Below are 18,846 nucleotides of genomic sequence, written 5' to 3' on the forward strand. Positions count from 1 at the left end.
TAAAATGAGTTTGGATTAGGCCGCATTTTATCATATATCAAAAACTTAGATACTAAGGGGAAAGGGGGGGGGGGAAGAAACAACATTACCAAACCCCTAGCTGTCCTATTCTACATGGAGTCATCAGAAAGTTAAAAAGGATTTTTTTTAAATAGTGTCATTTGGCTTCCTTGTGGAGAGGGAGAAAAAGGTGGGGAAGACTAGATCTCTTAAGACCCGAGCTTGGTCAGCTGGCAGATAGATTTCTTACAGACTTAACACCCCCCCCCCCCCCCCCAGCTCGTTGCTTCCTCCTCAGGACTCTTTGTTACCACCTTCCTGCAAAGAGCTTCTGCAAAAGCCATTTAAAGGCCAAACTGAGGGGACTGCATGTGCATTTCTACTTGCTCACAGCCCATTTCTCCTCAAATTCCGGTCGTGTCCCTTGATTTCCCCTCGGCTTCTTCCTCTCGGCCCCTGTGCTCTTTTGAATTCCTACCTCGATGAACTTGGGACAGCCGCACAGCCGAACTTGGAGCTTCGGGGAAGGTTCCAAGGTTCTAGAATCTTTAAGAAACAAGAGAAAAGAAAGAAGTGAGACAAGGCAAAGGGACCCGGAGAAGCGGGGAGTCCCAGGGGGAGGAGCCCCAGCTCCGGGCGGGGCGGCACGTCCGGGACTACCTGTCCCCAGGTGATTAAGAGGCTGGAGCGGAGCCCAGCTCCCGGTTGCCAAGGACGCCGCGCCCTTAGTAACCATGATGGACAATGACGAAAGGCTGTCTGTAGTGGACAATATAGTGACCCAGTTTAACACTTACGACGACTTTCTGGACTCGCAGATCACTAGCCTGGACCTCTATTATCTGGAGGTAAGTGAGGCGATCGCAGCCCCCTCCCTCGGTCTGGGGGAAAGGTTGGATCCGGCCTCTTCACCCCAAGTCACTGACCAATCCTGCTTGCACCTGCGCAGTTAGCCCATCTAGGGACCCGTGCATCCTCTAAAAGGGTTTGCAGTCAGGCTGCCTTGTGATTTGGGGAGGGGGTGACTTGCAGGGGAGGGGAGACCCGTAGCATTGCCCCCCCTTGCTTCCCCCCGAGGATCTGGACCTCCCCCCCCCCCATCTTTTTCCAGTCCAGAAAAATTTCCAAACCTAAGGTTTGTCCTTTGTGGAGGCAAATCATAGAATTATACACGTGGAAATGGGAGGGGGTTTACCACCCTTTATTTATCAGATGAGAAAATGAATCCCCAGGGAGGTCAGGGACATGCCTCAAGTCACCCAGATCATAAATGTCAGAAGCTGAGTCGGATCTTGGGGATCTGCTGCCAGAGCTCGTGTCCTTTCTAGAAGGATCATTCAAAAATCAGTTTTCCCAAGAATCCACTATGGATTGCACTCTAAATAATAAGTTCGGAGGGTGCACAATTTAAAAAATTTCTGCCTTATATGTTACAGAGGTGGGAACAAAGCTTCCTTCTAGGAGCTGTTTCTAGGTGACTTGTGAACAAGGATCCTGGATTTCCCAATTTGGAAATTAAGAATCTCAAAGATTTCTTCAAATTTTAACTTTCAGTAAATAGTATCTTCATTAGAATCTTACCATGGCTAAGCTACCTTATAGAGAGCAGAAAGCAGAATTAGTCTCACTGCTTACTAATCATTCCAACCCTAATGTTTATCTGGGGAGGAGGCAACTTCTAGTTAAATCTCTTTTTTTCATTTTTATTTTTTCCAATTATATGTTAAGATAGTTTTCAACATTCATTTTTAGGTAGATCATGAGTTTCATGTTTTTCTACCTTTCTCTGTTCACTCCCCCCTCCCACAAGAGTGAGTAATCTGAAATAGGTAAAACATGTACAATCATGTTAAACACATTTCCATATTAGACATGTGAAAGAAGAATCAAACAAAAGGGCAAAAAGTCATGAGAAAGAAAAAAATACAACAAATTTTAAAAAGTGAAAATAGTCTGCTTTGGTCTACATTCAGGCTTTACAATTCACTCTGTGGATATGGATGGTATTTTCCATCACAAGTTTATTACAATTGTCTTTGATCACTGCATTGCTGAGAAGAGTTAATTAAGTCTGTCATAGATGATCACAACATGATATTGCAGTTAAGATGGACAAGGTTATCAGGGCAGAATTTAAATCTGTCTCTCAGAGGGACTCTGTTGCTGAAGTCTAGTCATGGCCTTCTTTGTAATCACTATTGTAGAAGCATAAAACAAAACAAGTCAACTCCAGATTTTAAAACAGAGAGCTGATGAATGTTAATAATGTTGATAGAATATTTCAACAAAAATAGTTATGACCACAAAATTTCAATTGAAAATAATTTCCTTTCCAAGGTATAAAAATGTCTCCTTTCTTCCCTCCCCATTTTCACCATGCTGATTACCATAGTATTCTCAAACTTTTTTGAACTAAGATCAGTTCACATTCTTTAAAATCATTGAGGAACGCCCTCCAATGTTTTTTGTTTATGTGGTAATAGCTATCATGGATTGTCATGTTAGAAACACAGCATCTTAGTAGTATTATGAAAGCAATTTTGATCTTGCAGACTTCAAAAAAAGGCCTTCGGTGCCCCTAGGTATGCTTTGAAAAGATCTGGGTTAAAGAAAATTAATTTTTAAATTAATAATATATGAGTTCTTAATGTTGGGTCTATGAACTTGTTCTTTTTCAAAGAATGTTGATACTTTGATTCAATATAAATTCTTTTCTTTGTTATACTATATATTTTATGCATATTAAAGCATTATTCTGGGAGTACATGAGCCAAAACAAAACAAAACTAAGATCCCCTTTCTTAGAGGAACAAAATCTCAGGTACAGACCACAAAAAATCATTGGATTAGCATTTTTTATACTAAAACTTAATATAGAAAACAGTTATGAAAATAGGTTTATAACATATTTAATATAATAATTTATATAATTTATTTTATAATAATATATTATAAATTATGCATACAATGTTGTATTATATATTGTTTATATATAATGTAGTTAATAATAATTTATGATATAATATTATTCTAATAGAATGATTCAGATCATTACCCAAAAAATCCCCTCATTTTTTGCCTTAATAAATTTTATTTACTTAAGGATGTCTTAGACTTGTGATTTTATTGGTGTAGGGATTGTTGACAAAGTCTTTTTCTTAACAAAATCTAACAATAATAATAATGATGATGATGATAGAAATTCTGCAATTTATAATCTTAAAAAGCAGGTTGATATCCTAAGAGGTTAAGTGATCTCTAGGCCTTAAAAACACATCTTCCGGGCGGAGTCAAGATGGCGACAGGAAAGGATCGGGTCTTAGGTGTTCTCTCATAAAACTCATAAGCTAAGGACTCTAACTAAATTTTCAAGAGACAGAACCCACAGAGGGACCCAGTGAGGCTGTTCTCCTACTCAAGGTAAACTGAAAAAGAGCAGGTTGGAGGGGCAGCCCGCTGGAGGGGTGGCCTGCCAGAGCAAAAGAACTTTAGCCTCCAGGAGGCAGCCCCAGGATGCTGGAAGCCGCAGCTCACAGCGGGGGAGTCTCCTGAGCTACACCCTGGGGGAGCACTGGGCACAAAATGGGGGAACAGCGGGGGCACCTCTGCCAGAGCAATTACATGGAGCCCAGCCCTCAGGGCACACAGCAAGCAACATGGTCTTTCAGCAGACCAGATCCAGGAAACAGAACCAGGTGGAACTGGTAAGCAGGAGCCCCCAGGGCATGAGCCCATTGAACCTAGGGAGGGGAGTGAAGAGAGAGAGACTGCTGAGTTCAGTCCTCTAACCCTGGAAGAGTACTCTGGGGCTCTGACCACATTCATATCCTGATCACAGTCTAGGGCCCCCCATAGAACAGCAGGAGCCCCCCCACCTCAGTCCCATGGCAGGGGGGGGCGCATATGGTCATTCACAGACCAGGAGGGAGGACAGAGCCTCACACACTGAGACCCTTGTGGGAGTGTCCCAAACGCTCAAGAAGCACCCCCAAAACAGGCTTAGGCTGGGAAAATGAGCAAGCAGAGAAAAAAAGAGGAACACCATTGAGAAATACATTATCTATGATCCCAAGAAGGATCAATATACCCAGTCTGAAGATGAGGAAGCACAAGCTCCTGCATCTAAAGACTCCAAGAAAAACAGAAATTGGGCTCAGGCTATGACAGAGCTCAAAAATTACTTTGAAAATCAAATGAGGGAGTTAGAAGAAAAACTGGGAAAAGAAATGAGAGACATGCAGGAAAAACATGAAAATGAAGTCAGCAGCTTAGTTAAAGAAATCCAAAAAAATGCTGAAGAAAATAGCATGCTAAAAAACAGCTTAGGTCAAATGGATAAAACAGTTCAAAAAGTTATTGAAGAGAAGAATGCCTTAAAAAGCAAAATTTGCCAGATGGAAAAAGAGATAAGAAAACTCTCTGAGGAGAACAAATCCTTCAGACAAAGAATAGAATTCAGGGAGATTGATGAATTTAACAGAAATCAGGAATCAATACTTCAAAACAAAAAAAATGAAAAAATTAGAAGAAAATGTGAAATATCTCATTGAAAAAACAGCTCATATGGAAAACAGACTTAGGAAAGATAATTTAAAAATTATTGGAATACCTGAAAGTCATGATCAGGAAAAGAGCCTTGACATCATTTTCAAGGAATTACTACAGGAAAATTGCCCTGATATTCTAGAAGCAGAGGGCAAAATAGAATTGGAGAGAATCCACAGATCCCCCCCAAGAAAGAGATCCCAAAAAACCAACCCCTAAAAATATTATAGCCAAGTTCCAGAACTCCCAAGTCAAAGAAAAAATATCACAAGAAGCCAAAAGGACACAGTTCAAATACTGTGGAGCTGCAGTCAGGATCACAATAGGACTTAGCAGCAACTACATTGGAAACTCGTAGGGCTTGGAATATAATATACAGGAAGGCAAAAGAACTTAGAATGCAGCCAAGAATGAACTACCCAGCAAGGCTGAATGTCCTCTTCCAGGGAAAAAGATGGACTTTCAATGAACCAGGGGAATTTCAAATGTTCCTGTTGGAATGGCCAGAGCTGAACAGAAGGTTTGATCTTCAGATACAGGACTCAGGTGAAGCATAGAGAGTGGAGGAGAAGGGGAAAATATGAGGGACTTAATGACGATGAACTGCATGTATTCCTGCATAGAAAAATGACATTGATAATACTCATATGAACCTTCTCAGTTAATAGAGCAGGTAGAGGGAGCTTTTATAGTTGAAGCACAGGAGAAAGCTGAATTCGAAGATAAAATATGGTGTAAAAATGGAGTCAATAGAAAAAAAGGGAAATGTAATGGGAGAAAGAAAAAGGAGAGGGGGAATAGGCCAAGATATTTCATATAATAAGATTTTTCTTTATTACAATGAGCTATTGCAATGATATGGAAGGGGAGAGGCAAGGGGGAATGAGGGAACCTTTGCTCTCATCAGAGGTGGCTAGGAGAGGAAACAGCATATATACTCAATGGGGTACAGACATCTGGAGTAAGAAGGAGAGAAGGGGGACAGGGGGAAGGGGGGGATGTGAGTGATGGAGGAGAGGATAGCCATGGGGGGAGAGTGGTCAGATATAACACATTTTCTTTTTTACTTCTTGCAAGGGGCTGGGATTGGATGGCCTTTCCTGGACCATAGGGCCAGGTGGATGCTGGGCCTAAGGGGTGGTGTGGGGGCTCAGGGCCTCTTGCCCAGGACCAGGGATCTGTCTGCTGTGCCCCTCAGCTACCCTAAAGTAGAGTCAGTGAAAGGAGAGAGAAAATACAGCACATGTTAGTGGAGAAATACGAAAGGAGGGAGTTGTGATCAGCCATGGCAATGGTGGAAAAATATGGAAGTAACTTTTGCAATGGACTTAGCATAAAGAATGTGATCCACCCACTACAGAGTTGTTGGTGTTGGAAGAAAGACTGAAGCACATTTATTATTATTGTTATTATTATTATTATTTGGGTGAGGGTGCAGGGCAAATGGGGCTGGGTAGCCTGCCTAGGGCAGCATAGCAGGATGATTGTTGGTTGTCTGAGGCCAGATTTGGACCCAGGTGCTCCTGACTCAAGGGCCAGTGCTCTGTCTGCCACCCAGCCACCCATACTATTATTACTATTTTATTTTATTTGGGGTCTTTTTTTTTCTTTTCTTTTTTTGGTTTTTGCAGGGCAGTGGGGTTGGAGTGGCTTGCATGGCACACAGCTGGGTGATTGTTGGGTCTATGGGGCCAGATGTGGGCTCGGGTGCTCGTGGCTCCAGGGCTGGTGCTCTGTCCATTGTGCCACCTGGCCATACCTACAATTATTGCTATTATTTTTTGTAATTTTAATTGTTTTTTCTCTCCCCTTTACTTTATCGCTCAAGCAAGTCTATATTTATGAGGGGGGAGGAGGTATTTTATTTACTCTTAAACAAGAATATTTCATTAACGTAAAAAAAATTTGTACAAAATGAGAATATTAAAAAATTACTCTCAATTAAAAAAAAAGACCTAATGGAGTCAGTAATAAAGAGTTTCCAAAAGCAAAAAAACCCCCAAAATAACCACATCTTCCTGCCTCAGAGGTGAGCTTTATATCCTCTATCCAATGCTGATTATCCCTAACCCAATCTTATTTAGCTTTATAAAAATGGAAGAATGTGGAGGGGAAAAAACTTAAGGAGAAACTTTAAAAATAATCATTTTAATAATATCAGTCAAATTTTTTTATGATCTCCTTAAAAAACTCAACAATGATCCCGAGTCATAGTTTTGTAAAGCTAGAAGAGCCCAAAGTTGATTATATTCCATGATGTTTTTAATTTTTGTTGAAGTCTTTTGTTGTATTTTATTTTTCAGTTAATTTCTGCTCCCTTCACAATTACAAAAAAAGAAATCCAATTTAAAAATGTTTCATCTTCCACATGTATATGCATGAACATATGTATATATATATAGACACACATATATCATAATCAAACACAAACTTCCCATATTGTTTATGTCCAAATATATATATATATATATGTATGTGTGTGTGTGTGTGTGTGTGTGTGTGTGTGTGTGTATGTCTAAAATCTATCACTTTTCTGTGAAGAAAAGGGTAGCAATAATAAAATTTACTTGAAAAAGCAAAAAGTCAAGAATATCAAAGGAAATAATGAAAAAAATGTAAAGAAAGGAGGTTTAGCAGTACCAGGTTATGGAAATGCTTGTTTTATTCATATATTAATTTTTTTTAAGAGAAGGGTAGATTACTGTGTTTTTACCCCGATGAGATTATGAAAAAGGGTAAAAACATCACTTGTACAAAAATATTCACATCAGCCCTGTATCCAAAGATTGTGGGGTTTAAACAAAGACCAAAGACTATTACCTTTAACTTAGGGGGGAAAAAACTTATCTTTTTTATGTAATTTTGCTAACCCTTATACTTTATTTTTCTTCTTAAGGATATGATTTCTCACCCATCACATTCAACTTATTTATACCATGTATACAATGTATACAATGTATACCATGGAAACAACATAAAGACTAACAGACTGCCTTCGGGGCGGGAGGGAGTAAGATGGGGGAAAATTGCAAAACTCAAAATAAATAAAAATATTTCTTGAATGACAAAAACAGACTAGGGTAGGTTCATAATCAATGTTCTGCAATTGAGTAGTCCCTGAATTTATCAGAGTTCTTAAGTTTTCAAAATTGTTGATTTTACAATGCCACATGATATTGCATAAATTATTCTCCTGATTCTATTCACTTCACTCTGCATCAGTTGATACAAGTCTTATTAGGATTCCTTGAATCTATCCCTTTCAGCATTTTAGTATAATAGTATCTCATTACTTTCTTATACCATAACTTTATCTAACCATTCCTCAATTGATAGGCATCCCTCTTCATTTCTCATCCTTTGCCATACAAAAAGAATTACTATAATTATTTTTGGACTTTGGTTAATTTCTCTCTTTGATGATATATTATCATCATCATCATCTTCTTGCTTTGATCTTAGATTTTAGGATATAAACCTAGTAAAAGTATCACTGAATCAAAGTAGGAGACTTTGTGGGCACGTTTTCCTAATTAGTCTCCAAAATGTAGCAATTCAAAGTTCCATGTGGCTATTTTACCATAAATCTTCAATATTTTTTATTTCCTTTTTCTTGTTATCTTTGCAAATCTGTTAGTTTGAGATAGAGCCCCAGAGTTACTTTATTTTGCAATTTTTTAAATTATTAGTGATTTGTAACATTTTTTCATGTGATTGTTGATAACTTGAATTTCTTCCTTTGAGAATTTATGGCTCATACTCTATCAGTTAGGGAATGACTCACATTCTTAAAATTTTAAATCAATTCCTTATTTATCTTGGAATTTGTTACTGATCTTTTTTAACCTAGTTAACTTTTTCATTTTTATTTCAGATGCATTGGTTTTGTGGGTGGTGTCTTTACTATGAAATTGGGTGGGAACTCATTTTAAAGTGACATCAATCTCTGGAGAGAAATTTCACTAACTAATTCTAAAGACAAATGTATTTGTTAATTAAGGATAAAGATATAACTGATTCCTTCATTTCTGGTGGCATATTTTTGAAGTGAAAATTATTCATTTTCCCTTAATTGTTTAAAGGCTTTGAGTTTTGAAAATGAAAATTTTAAAGTATTAAGAGGTCAGTTCATTTGATAGGTGATTATACTTGGAATCTGGAAAAGTTGGGTTGATATTCTACCTCTGGTTTTAAATAACTGGGTCAAGTCAACAATTGGATAAACATTAATCATTCAGACACTATAGTGTTGGTAATGCAAAGACAAGCAAAAATGAAAGACAATGCCTTCAACCAGCTTATAATCTTTTTCTTTTTGTTTTTACAAGGCAATGGGGTTAAATGACTTGCACTAGATAATTATTAGATAGATAAGTATCTGAGAAAATTATTAAGTGTCTGAGGATACATGCATTTGAACTCAGGTCCTCCTGATTCCAGGGTCAGTACTGGATATAAGCTGCCCTCTAGCTTATCTTCTAAAAGAAAATCACAAAAAAAGAAGCTGAACAATTGGAGAAGAGTCTAAGTAAAGCAGAGAAAGAGCCAATGCAGGAACATGATAGAGAAAAAAATCTCTAAGCAGAAGAGAAGCCCAGAGAGGAATGAAGATACAGTTCAGTCTGGGACCTCTATTAAAATATAGGTTCTCAGAAGACTCATCAATAATAAAAAGGGGCTATATATTGAAGATTCACCCTGGAGTTAATTCCTAGGACCAAAATGCTGCTGTGCTGTAGTGGAGAAAATTTAGGGTCAAAAGTGGTACCCAGATAGGAACGAGGTGACTGGTCTGGTAACTCTCCTTAAAATGGAGGTTCTATGTGTGATAGCAACTCATTTTACATTCTTGAAACTCAGAAAACTCTCTTAATACTAAGGAAAATTAATATTTTTATTATTTTTTAAGAAAGATTTTATTTATTTTTGAGTTTTACAATTTTCCCCCTAATCTTGCTTCCCTCCCTCCCACCCCTCACAGAAGGCAGTCTGTTAGTTTTTACATTGTTTCCATGGTATACATTGATCTAAGTTGACTGTGATGATAGAGAAATCTTATCCTTAAGGAAGAAAAATAAAGTATAAGAGACAGCAAAATTATAAAATAAGATAACAAGGTTTTTTTCTAAATTGAAAATAATAGTCTTTGGGTTTTGTTCAATCTCCACAGTTCTTTCTTTGGATACAGATGGTATTCTCCATCGCAGACAGCCCAAAATTGTCCCTGATTTTTGCACTGATGGAATGAGCAAGTCCATTAAGGCTAATCATCACCCCCATGTGCTGTTAGGGTGTACAATGTTTTTCTTGTTTTGCTCATTTCACTCAGCATCAGTTCATGCAAATCCTTGCAGGCTTCGCTGAATTCCCATCCCTCCTGGTTTCTGATGCAACAATATTGTTCCATAACATATGTATACCACAGTTTGTTAAGCCATTCTGCAATTGAAAGACTTTCATTTAACTTCCAACTTTTGCCACCACAAACAGGGCTGCTATGAATATTTTTGTGCAAGTGATATTTTTACCCTTTTTTTATCATCTCTTCAGACCCTGTAGTGGTATTGCTGGATCAAAGGGTATGCACATTTTTGTTGCCCTTTGGGTGTAGTTCCAAATTTCTCTCCAGAAAGGTTGGATGAGTTCATAGCTCCACAAACAATGCATTATTGTCACAGATTTCCCACAACCCTTCCAACAATGATCATTATCCTTTCTGGTCATATTGGCCAGTCTGAGAGGTATGAGGTGGTACCTCAGAGATGCTTTAATTTGCATTTCTCTAATAAGTAGTTACTTAGAGCAATTTTTCCTATGACTATGAATCCCTTTGATTTCCTCATGTGTAAATTACCTTTGCATATCCTTTGACTATTTGTCAATTGGGGAATGGCTTGTTTTTTTGAAGCAAATTATAATTTTAAGAAAAAAAGGTCTTTCCCCTCCCTCAAAATCTGAAAGTAGTACAGCATTTGTAATTCATTCCTTTTAGTTAAAATAAATGTTCATGTGGCAATAATCAATTATAAAAAATGGTTTTCCCTAGAGAACAATCAAAATTATTACCTTCCCAGTATCAATGACTTGGGGACAAGATTTGCATTTTGTTCCATTCCTACAGCATTGATCCTAGAATATCAGTTTTGCAGGACCTCAAAAAATAATATTGACTTTTTCCCAATTACATGTTAAAACATTTTTTTAGGTTTTTGTAAGGCAAATGGGGTTAAGTTGCTTGCCCAAGGCCACACAGCTAGGTAATTATTAAGTGTCTGAGACTGGATTTGAACCCAGGTACTCCTGACTCCAGGGCTGGTGCTTTATCCACTGCGCCACCTAGCTGCCCCATGTTAAAACATTTTTAACATTTATTTTTAAGTTTTTTGCCCTCTTTCTTTCCTTCCCTCCTCCCTCACTGAGATGATAAGCAATGTGATATATGTACAATCATGTAAAACATTCCATTATTTGTTGTTTTGTACCAGAAGCCTCAAACAACAACAAAAAAAAAAGAATGAAAGAAACAAAGTGAAAAATAGTATGCTTTGGTCTGTATTTAGACATTATATGTCTTTCTCTGAAAGTGGATAACATGTTTCACTATGAGCCCTTTGTGATTGCTGAGAATAGTGAAGTCATTCATAATTCATTGTACAATATTGGTATTACTGTATATAATGCTTTCTTGGTTCTGCTCATTTCACTCTGCATTAAGCCACATAAATCCTCAAAGACCTAAATTATAGTTGAACAAGAATAAACTCTATAAATACCAGTTTCGTGACCATACCTGTATTTAGCTGAAGTAATTAAGGAACAAATCATAGGTGTTAAATAAATGAAGAAATATGAATTTTGGGTATTTGAGAAAACAATAGAATGGATGTTAAGGTCACTTAGTATGAGGACAGGAATTTTTCTAGAGAATGAGTTTAAGCCAAGTAATGAATTCATCAAGAAATGTCCTAAGGATTAGCAAAAAATGATGTTTATCATTAGAGAAAGCAAGTTTCCTGGGGCATAGTGGCAAGAGCAAGAAGATATTGAGTGATGGAGTGTTGGCAGTTGAGTTTTCAGTATCAATTGGAAAGGGGTGATTAAGAAGGGATGAAAGTTTTCTAACCTTTGAGGAATGAATCTAGGCAGAGTATCAATGGATGTGAGGAAGAACTGATGAAGGCAGGTGATAAGCATATCCAAAGTCCCACCAAGCCTAGATTCTCAGGGTCTTGGCACAAGTTTCCATTTTCCAGCCCAAATTGGTGGCCTAATGATAGTCTGACTGTGTCCTGAGTGTATCCAGAAGTCTAGCCAAGGGATCTGTAGATATTGAGAAGGTTTTCATCTTGCAATCATCCTCAAGGTACTATTTCATTGATTAAAAACTTCGAATTCCCTCTATCCCACCACAACTTATTATCATTACCTCTCTCTTCAACCCACTTCTCCTAAGTCATTGCATCCATTAGGGCTCAGCCAGGTCAGCATTCCTACTCAGGATTCATTGTATTCCTTTTAAAATTTTGATATTGTAATTCAGAAAGTGTTATTTTGTCCGCAGAATCTCCCTTCAGCTGACATACATACACCAGCAATGCTCCACAAGTGGTTTTTTGGGAACCAATTATAGTCACATGCAGTCATGGCAGAAGAAAAATGTGATAGCAAGAAGACCTTAAGAGGGATAGTTGGGTTCTGGATGTGGGCATAGGGGAAGTCCATTGGAGGACTGTTTGCCATAGGGAAAAAATATGTCCTATCCTGAATACTGGCACCTTGAGGGGGTTAGGGAGGGTGAAATGGTCTTTAAACCAGAGTTAAACTTCCCCCACATTTTACTTTATTTCCCCATAATTTTAGCTCATTAGAAAGACACTTTACTGTGCTCAAAGAATAATTTGCACTAGTATCTATAGGGAGATATCTTTCTGCCTTCAAATTCATTATGGCAGAATTTTTCTGCATTGGAAAACTAGAGAAAGTGCAAAGTGCAAAGGATAAAAGTAAACCTGTTTGAAGAAGCAAATGATGAAGTAAAATTACCATACTTGTCCATGAAAGACATTCCAAATTAATAGTAATAATAGTATATTTAATCATTTTAGTAATCTGCTACTGTAGTTTAATTCTTGCTTTTTAGGTGCTAGTTTTGAAATCTTAAGAATAGTATACTTCAATTCAATAAGTGGTTTTTTCTCTTTTAAAAAATTATTTTATTTTCCTGAATCAGTCACGAATTTTCTTCTCACTCACCTATTCCATCTATCAATTGAGAAGATAAACAAAAGCTTTGCAATTGTGATACTAAGTAAAAACAAATTCCCACACTACCCATGTTTTAAAAGAAATTCTGCTTTCTGAATCCTTCACAGAAATCAAAGTATGCATAAGAAAATGGTAAAAATACTTGATAATGAAGGATGAAGGAGTTCTCTTATTGGGAGTAAGATAGTTTAATTGAGAAAGAGTCCTAGATGTCACCCAAAGAAAATTTCCCAAAGTCCCTTGTGTAGCATACTAAAGATGGGGACATGATAGACATTACTAGCTCTTTTGCATACCACTGTTTCCTAGACTTTTTTCTCCCTTTATTGATCTAAAGGTACATCTCCTTTCTTGAAACTGGCTATCATAAGAGTCCTGACCTGTCTTCTCTCCATTTCTCAGTGATTCTGCCTATCCTTCATGTAGGCACAAGCCATGAACAATCATGTTGACTAATATGGAGAAAGACACATACAATCAGAACTTTGAGCTAAGGCTTATAATTTAATAGTCCAAAGAGTCTTAGATATTTTCCATCCAGTTTTCAGTTTAGTTGTTTTTGCTATGAGATACTTTACATTTTCTTTTTTTAGCTTTTTTACTTTATTTTAATACTTCTGGTTTCATGAAATCGTTGGCTTCTATTTGATCTGTTCTAATTTTCAGTGAGTTTGTTATTTGGGCAAGATTTTTACCTCTTGTGTCAATCAGTTAATTCCCTTTGCAATTGTTTTATTCCATATCTCTGTTTTTTTCCAACTTTTTTCCCCTCAAGTAATCTCATTTCACTAATAAAAATGTTTTTACTCCTTTAAAAAAAGCAACTCTCAATTTATCTCTTCCAGGGATTCTAGTTATGTTTGTGCTTAAGGTGTGTTTTTCCCTTTGGTATTGTTTATGAATGATTTGGAGTTATATTCCTCTCTGATTGAGTCTTGAATGTCTCTGCCACCATAATAGGTGTTTGTTTTTTGTTTATATCCCAATCTACTTCCTGACTTCAGTCTTGATGTTAGAGCTTGTCCTTGTGGCACTTTTGGAAGGAAAATCTGGGCTTGTCCTGTTGCAGCTTTCTTGGTTTATTGAATATAATGTTATTCCAGTATTTCAGGGATAGGCAGGGGAAATACAATGCTCCCAAAGTGGTCTAATCCAGAACAAAGTTTGGTTGCTGCCCTCCTCATCTGAGCCTTGCAAGTTCCTGACCTGAATTTCAGTCTAAGCAAAAGTAGACTGCAACTAGACTCCTCACCTATCAGCCAATTGGAAAGCCCTGTTTACTCAGAGTGGCAGAAGTGTAGTTTCTCCTTTTGCCAGGGATTCCTTCCCTGGTTATTCTTCTGTAAAGTGTGAAGGTGAAGTCTCACTATGGGCCTGGGTTCTGAGCCTCACTGTCCTCATTTTCTGTACCCAGACCAGGATCTTAGTACCTGAGAACACTACTATGCAGACCCCCTTCCCAGTCCTCTCTATTTCCATGACCCCATGGGGTAAAACCTCCAGTTTACACTTGTCTCCATCAGCTGTGGGCTATTCTATAGCCCTGGTGCACAGCCTCATATGCAATGACCTCCAGGCAACCCCATCTACAGTGTCTACAAATCTCTCTGTCTTCCAAATGCAAGCCAGACATCAACAAATCACTCAATATGACTTTTTTTCTGAGTTTTGCCTGATATGATTTAGTCAGGTTCAAGTTTGGAGTCTCCTTGGAGGGGGTTGTGAAAGGGAAATCATCTGGATTGCTTCCTGCTACTCCTCAATAGATGATTAATGAGTGTCTAATCTGTCCAAGGCAAGAGAAAGAGAGCCAGCCATGTAGTCAGGAGGACCTAGCTAGGTCCTTGTCTTGCCTTGACACAATTTGTGTGGCCCTGGTTAAGACATGGTCCTTCTCCAATAATCTCAGTCAACTGTAGAAGACTAAAAGCTGCAAACAATTCATAAACGTGCAGTCCCCAACCCACCTCCAATGAAATCACAGATGCAGTCTAAAGATAAATGTACAAAGCACTCTCCTAGCCACTGGGGAAATGGAGAAAACCCAGTGCCAGATCTCAAGGAATTTATAGGCTCCTTAGAGGAATGGAAGAGATGCAATAAGCAGCATAGAAAGCAAATTAGAGAAGGGAAAGTGAAGGAACAAGTGACTGAATGAGAACACAGAGAAAGAAGGTATTACAAGTTCTGAGCCTTGAGGGAAGAAGAGAATTCTGAGAAATGAGGAAAGATTGTGTTCCAAGAAAATTCCTTGAGATGAGAAATAGAGTATCATGTCTGAAAAAGGGTTGGAATTTCTGTTTTGCTACTATGGAGAACTCATGAAAGGACCTATGAAATAGAAATGGAAAGGAACCAAATTGTGGAGGTGTACAATGCCCTCCCTGTGACTTCATGCATTTCTGAGAGTGCCATGAGACTGAATTAGGACTACTCTGCTTTTATTTTTTATATATTTATTATTTTATTATTGTTTCCAATGTAAGAAGTGCTTCTGGTGTCTTGGGGCAGCTTTGAGCATTGTTTGCTTCTTAGATATAGAAATGTGAGCTAGTCCTGAGGCTATTAATTTGGATGTTCTCAGATGAGTATTTTTGTTATGATCCAGAGAGTCCAGACCATTGATTACTCAGGGAGTTCACCAGTTTTAAGCAAGTAAATAGGGTCACTCTGCCAAGTCTTCATTTTTATTTTCTCAAGTGAATCCTGAGTCATAGAATCACAGAGGTTCCAGAAAGGCATTGAAACCCCTTTAAACTGATAATTCACTGAAAGGAAGCTCATTATTTTTTATTTTTCTTATCAAAAACAAGAAGCTGAGTTGCCAAAAGGTTTTATTTGTTTAAACAGAGGTAATAGTCAGATGGCATCGATTTGGGGGCATTGATTTATACTTTCAAAGAATGGATTAAGTGTCAGAGGAAAAAATGTCAGTGATGTCATACATTTCGTGGTTTCTGTGTTTACATTCTCAAAGTGGTATATTTATATTTTACCGTCTAAAACATTTTGACTCATAATTGACCTTGTGATTTCATTAATGTTTTGTCAGTTCTAATTGTCAAGAAAGCTCCAAAATGTAATTGGTCTTGTTCTTTCTCTTCAGTCTTCACAAATAGTTACTGTTGAAATATTACAATGAAATAGGAGAGTCGAAAGAATAATTCAACTATACAATAACAACAAAGTTACATATAGAAAAAAATGTATAATTGAGGTCATGGAAGAAGTAGAGTTTGAAATGTTTAGCCAAGATAAGATGATATAGCTGGAAGTAAGACTAGGACCCCAGATGTCCAGTCATATAGTTCTTTGATTTTAGAGCTTATGAAATTATTAATAATTGTAGAAATATTATGTTTTCCAGAGAATATTATCTTTTTAAGTTAAGAATTATATATTTAGAGATCTAAGAGGCTTTAAAGTCTATTAGCTTCAATTTACAGTTGATAAAACTAAGGCTCAGAAAGTTTAATAGATTTACCCCAAATCACACAATTAGTAATTGTTGGAAGGCAGGCTTTGAACCCATAGTCATCCTCATTCCAATCTATTTTTTGTTTCAAGTTTTACAACATTAAAGGAGGAGGTGGGTTGAGCCAAACATTTTCTCAGAGTCAGGAGAGAGACTAACACCTTCCTGAGCATAGGTCACAGCCCAATGGATGGATGCATTCAGAACACACATGCAATGTGTAATCCTTATGGAATTCTCACATCCAGGAAGAGGGCAATAGCACATGAGAACAATTTGTTTCAACCATCATGAAGGTAGCTAAAGCAAGTGCTGTGGAATGCTTAGAACTTGGTTAGACATCAAAGATGCCAAGGACCATCTAGATCTTCACCCAGAAAAGTTGTCCAATTGTACTGACATTTGCCTTCAAAGACTCTGGCAGAGAGGGTGACTCTAATGACTGTATGGATCTCTGCCTCACATAAATCCAATTCAATGGCAAGTCAAGACATCATCCCATGATGTCACTAGGCCTCTTCAAAAATGAAAGATGAACAACAATTAATGAACCATCAATTTAAAATTGGATTTCACACTAAATTTAAGCAATTTTTAAAGTACTTGTCTCAGAATTATCTTGCCATAATATTCTTAAGAATATTTAGATCTATTAGAGAAAAGCAATTACTTAATCAGAGTTTAGCAGGAAAAATGTCTCTTCTAATCTAGAGATGAAATTTGCTCTGCTATTTTTCTTTTACCATTTTCAGGAGAAAGCATGGCCAAGTGGTTCTGGGGCTAGATTTGGGACCCCTTTGTTCAAGTCCTGAATGTGTGCCCCTAATACTCAGTGTTCAAAGAAGTTAAGACTCCCAAGTTGCAGAGAAGATGCTTCATTGGTTGGAAAAATTCCTTATCATGTGGTCCCTTTATCCATCAAATCACAGAGTCAATCCTTATCTTTATCGATGATATTTCTCTGTGAAGACTATTCTACTCTCTTCAGGAGAAGAGAGAAAAGAAATATTTGTCCTTTGTAAACAGGAATACACTGAAACATCGATGACAACAAAATGGAATTTGGTCAAGGGTGAGTTCCATTGCTGATGAGCTTCACCAGGGCATTTTTATTCCCAAATTAGTGCCATAGTATGAACCCCTAGCACAGAAATTTTGTAAAGTGGTAGGCATAATTGTACTCTGTTTAAAAAATTATTCTAGACCTCCTTGAATTGTAATAAAATCTAAGCCTATAATATTTCAACCTTGGGGGAAAGAAGGGAAGGGAATAGAGCTTCACCTGTTTTTCTCCTATTGAAAAGCAGTTCCACTAGGTGGAAGCATTTGCTCAGTTTTGCATTGCATTTTTAAAATGTGGATTTTTTTTTAAAAAAACAATTATATTTGCTTGAAGGGAAATGACAAATATCATCATTCTGCGGGACTCCCTGCTCTCCAGTTTTAGCAATTTAGCAACTTTTCTTCTCCTCCTCCTCTTCCTCTTCTCCTCCTTCTCCTTCCTTTTTTTTTTAACTGGACCTTGTTGATACTGTTGATATGCAGAATATCCATAAGACAGAGTCTTCTACCTGTACAGATTAACATTGTTCTTAGAAATCGTGAATAATTTTCTCAGCCTCACACAGTCAAATGTTAGAGCTAAGAATTTTCTCAAAATCTTCCTGATTCTGGAGCCAGCTCTCTGAACACCCTAATGCATTTGTTTTTGCATTAAGAAAATCAGAGCCATGGATAGTAGGCTAATTACATTAAGAATAATCCAGGGGCCGCTAGGTGGCGCAGTGGATAAAGCACGGTCCTGGAGTCAGGAGTACATGGGTTCAAATCCGGTCTCAGACACTTAATAATGACTTGGTGTGTGGCCTTGGGCAAGCCACTTAACCCCATTTGCCTTGAAAAAAACCTAAAAAAAAAAGAATAATCCAGCCAGGTATCTTCTTTTTCAATTTTGCAGTTTTTTACATGTGAAAAACCACATTTTTTATCTTGTAGTTTTCCACTTAAGATGAAGTGCAAAAATTAGCGACTTATATCCACTGTTATAGACTGTTTTTCCTGTCTCATTGTTTCACAAGTTTTATTCTGAGTTGTTGGGAAAAATTTGACTATTTTAGTCAATGAATAAGATTGCTCAAAACTTAATTTCAGAGTTAGCTTCTACAAGTTTCTCAAAAGTCCTTCAATATCTAGAGTATTTTTATTTATCAGTAAAAAGGAGAATAGAAACATCAAATGTAGACAGAGTCAGAATCATTTACTAAGTACAAAAATTGGGATATCTTGCCATTGTTGAAATAAGAGGAAAAAATACTCCGTTATAAGAATCACTTAAGGGCCATTTAGGTTAAACTAAGCTTCTTTAGAACAATGCCAGCATACAGTAAGTATGCAATAAATGTTTGTTGACTGCCTTCAGCTAGATAATTCCAAAAAGAAGAGTGCTTTATGGTTACTAGAGAAAGTGGATGATGTTCAATTCAAAACTGGGGTTATTTTAAGAATATTTGTAGAGGCAGCTAGGTGGTGCAGTGGATAGAGCACTGGCCCTGGCATAAGGA

General features: G+C 37.4%; 1 protein-coding gene across 2 annotated transcripts in view; it reads left to right on the top strand.

Annotated features, from left to right (window-relative positions):
• Positions 1-571: 571 nt before the first annotated feature.
• Positions 572-18,846, top strand: part of CFAP299 (cilia and flagella associated protein 299) — a 456,940-nt gene continuing 438,665 nt past the window's right edge. For both annotated transcript variants that reach the window (XM_074228570.1, XM_074228571.1), the window contains exon 1: positions 572-848. In XM_074228570.1, coding sequence (XP_074084671.1) covers positions 735-848 — 114 coding nt within the window. In that variant the 5' untranslated portion in view covers positions 572-734. The remainder of the gene's footprint in view (positions 849-18,846) is intronic.

The sequence above is a fragment of the Macrotis lagotis genome, chromosome 3 (assembly GCF_037893015.1).
Source record: "Macrotis lagotis isolate mMagLag1 chromosome 3, bilby.v1.9.chrom.fasta, whole genome shotgun sequence".
NCBI classification, from domain to species: domain Eukaryota; kingdom Metazoa; phylum Chordata; class Mammalia; order Peramelemorphia; family Peramelidae; genus Macrotis; species Macrotis lagotis.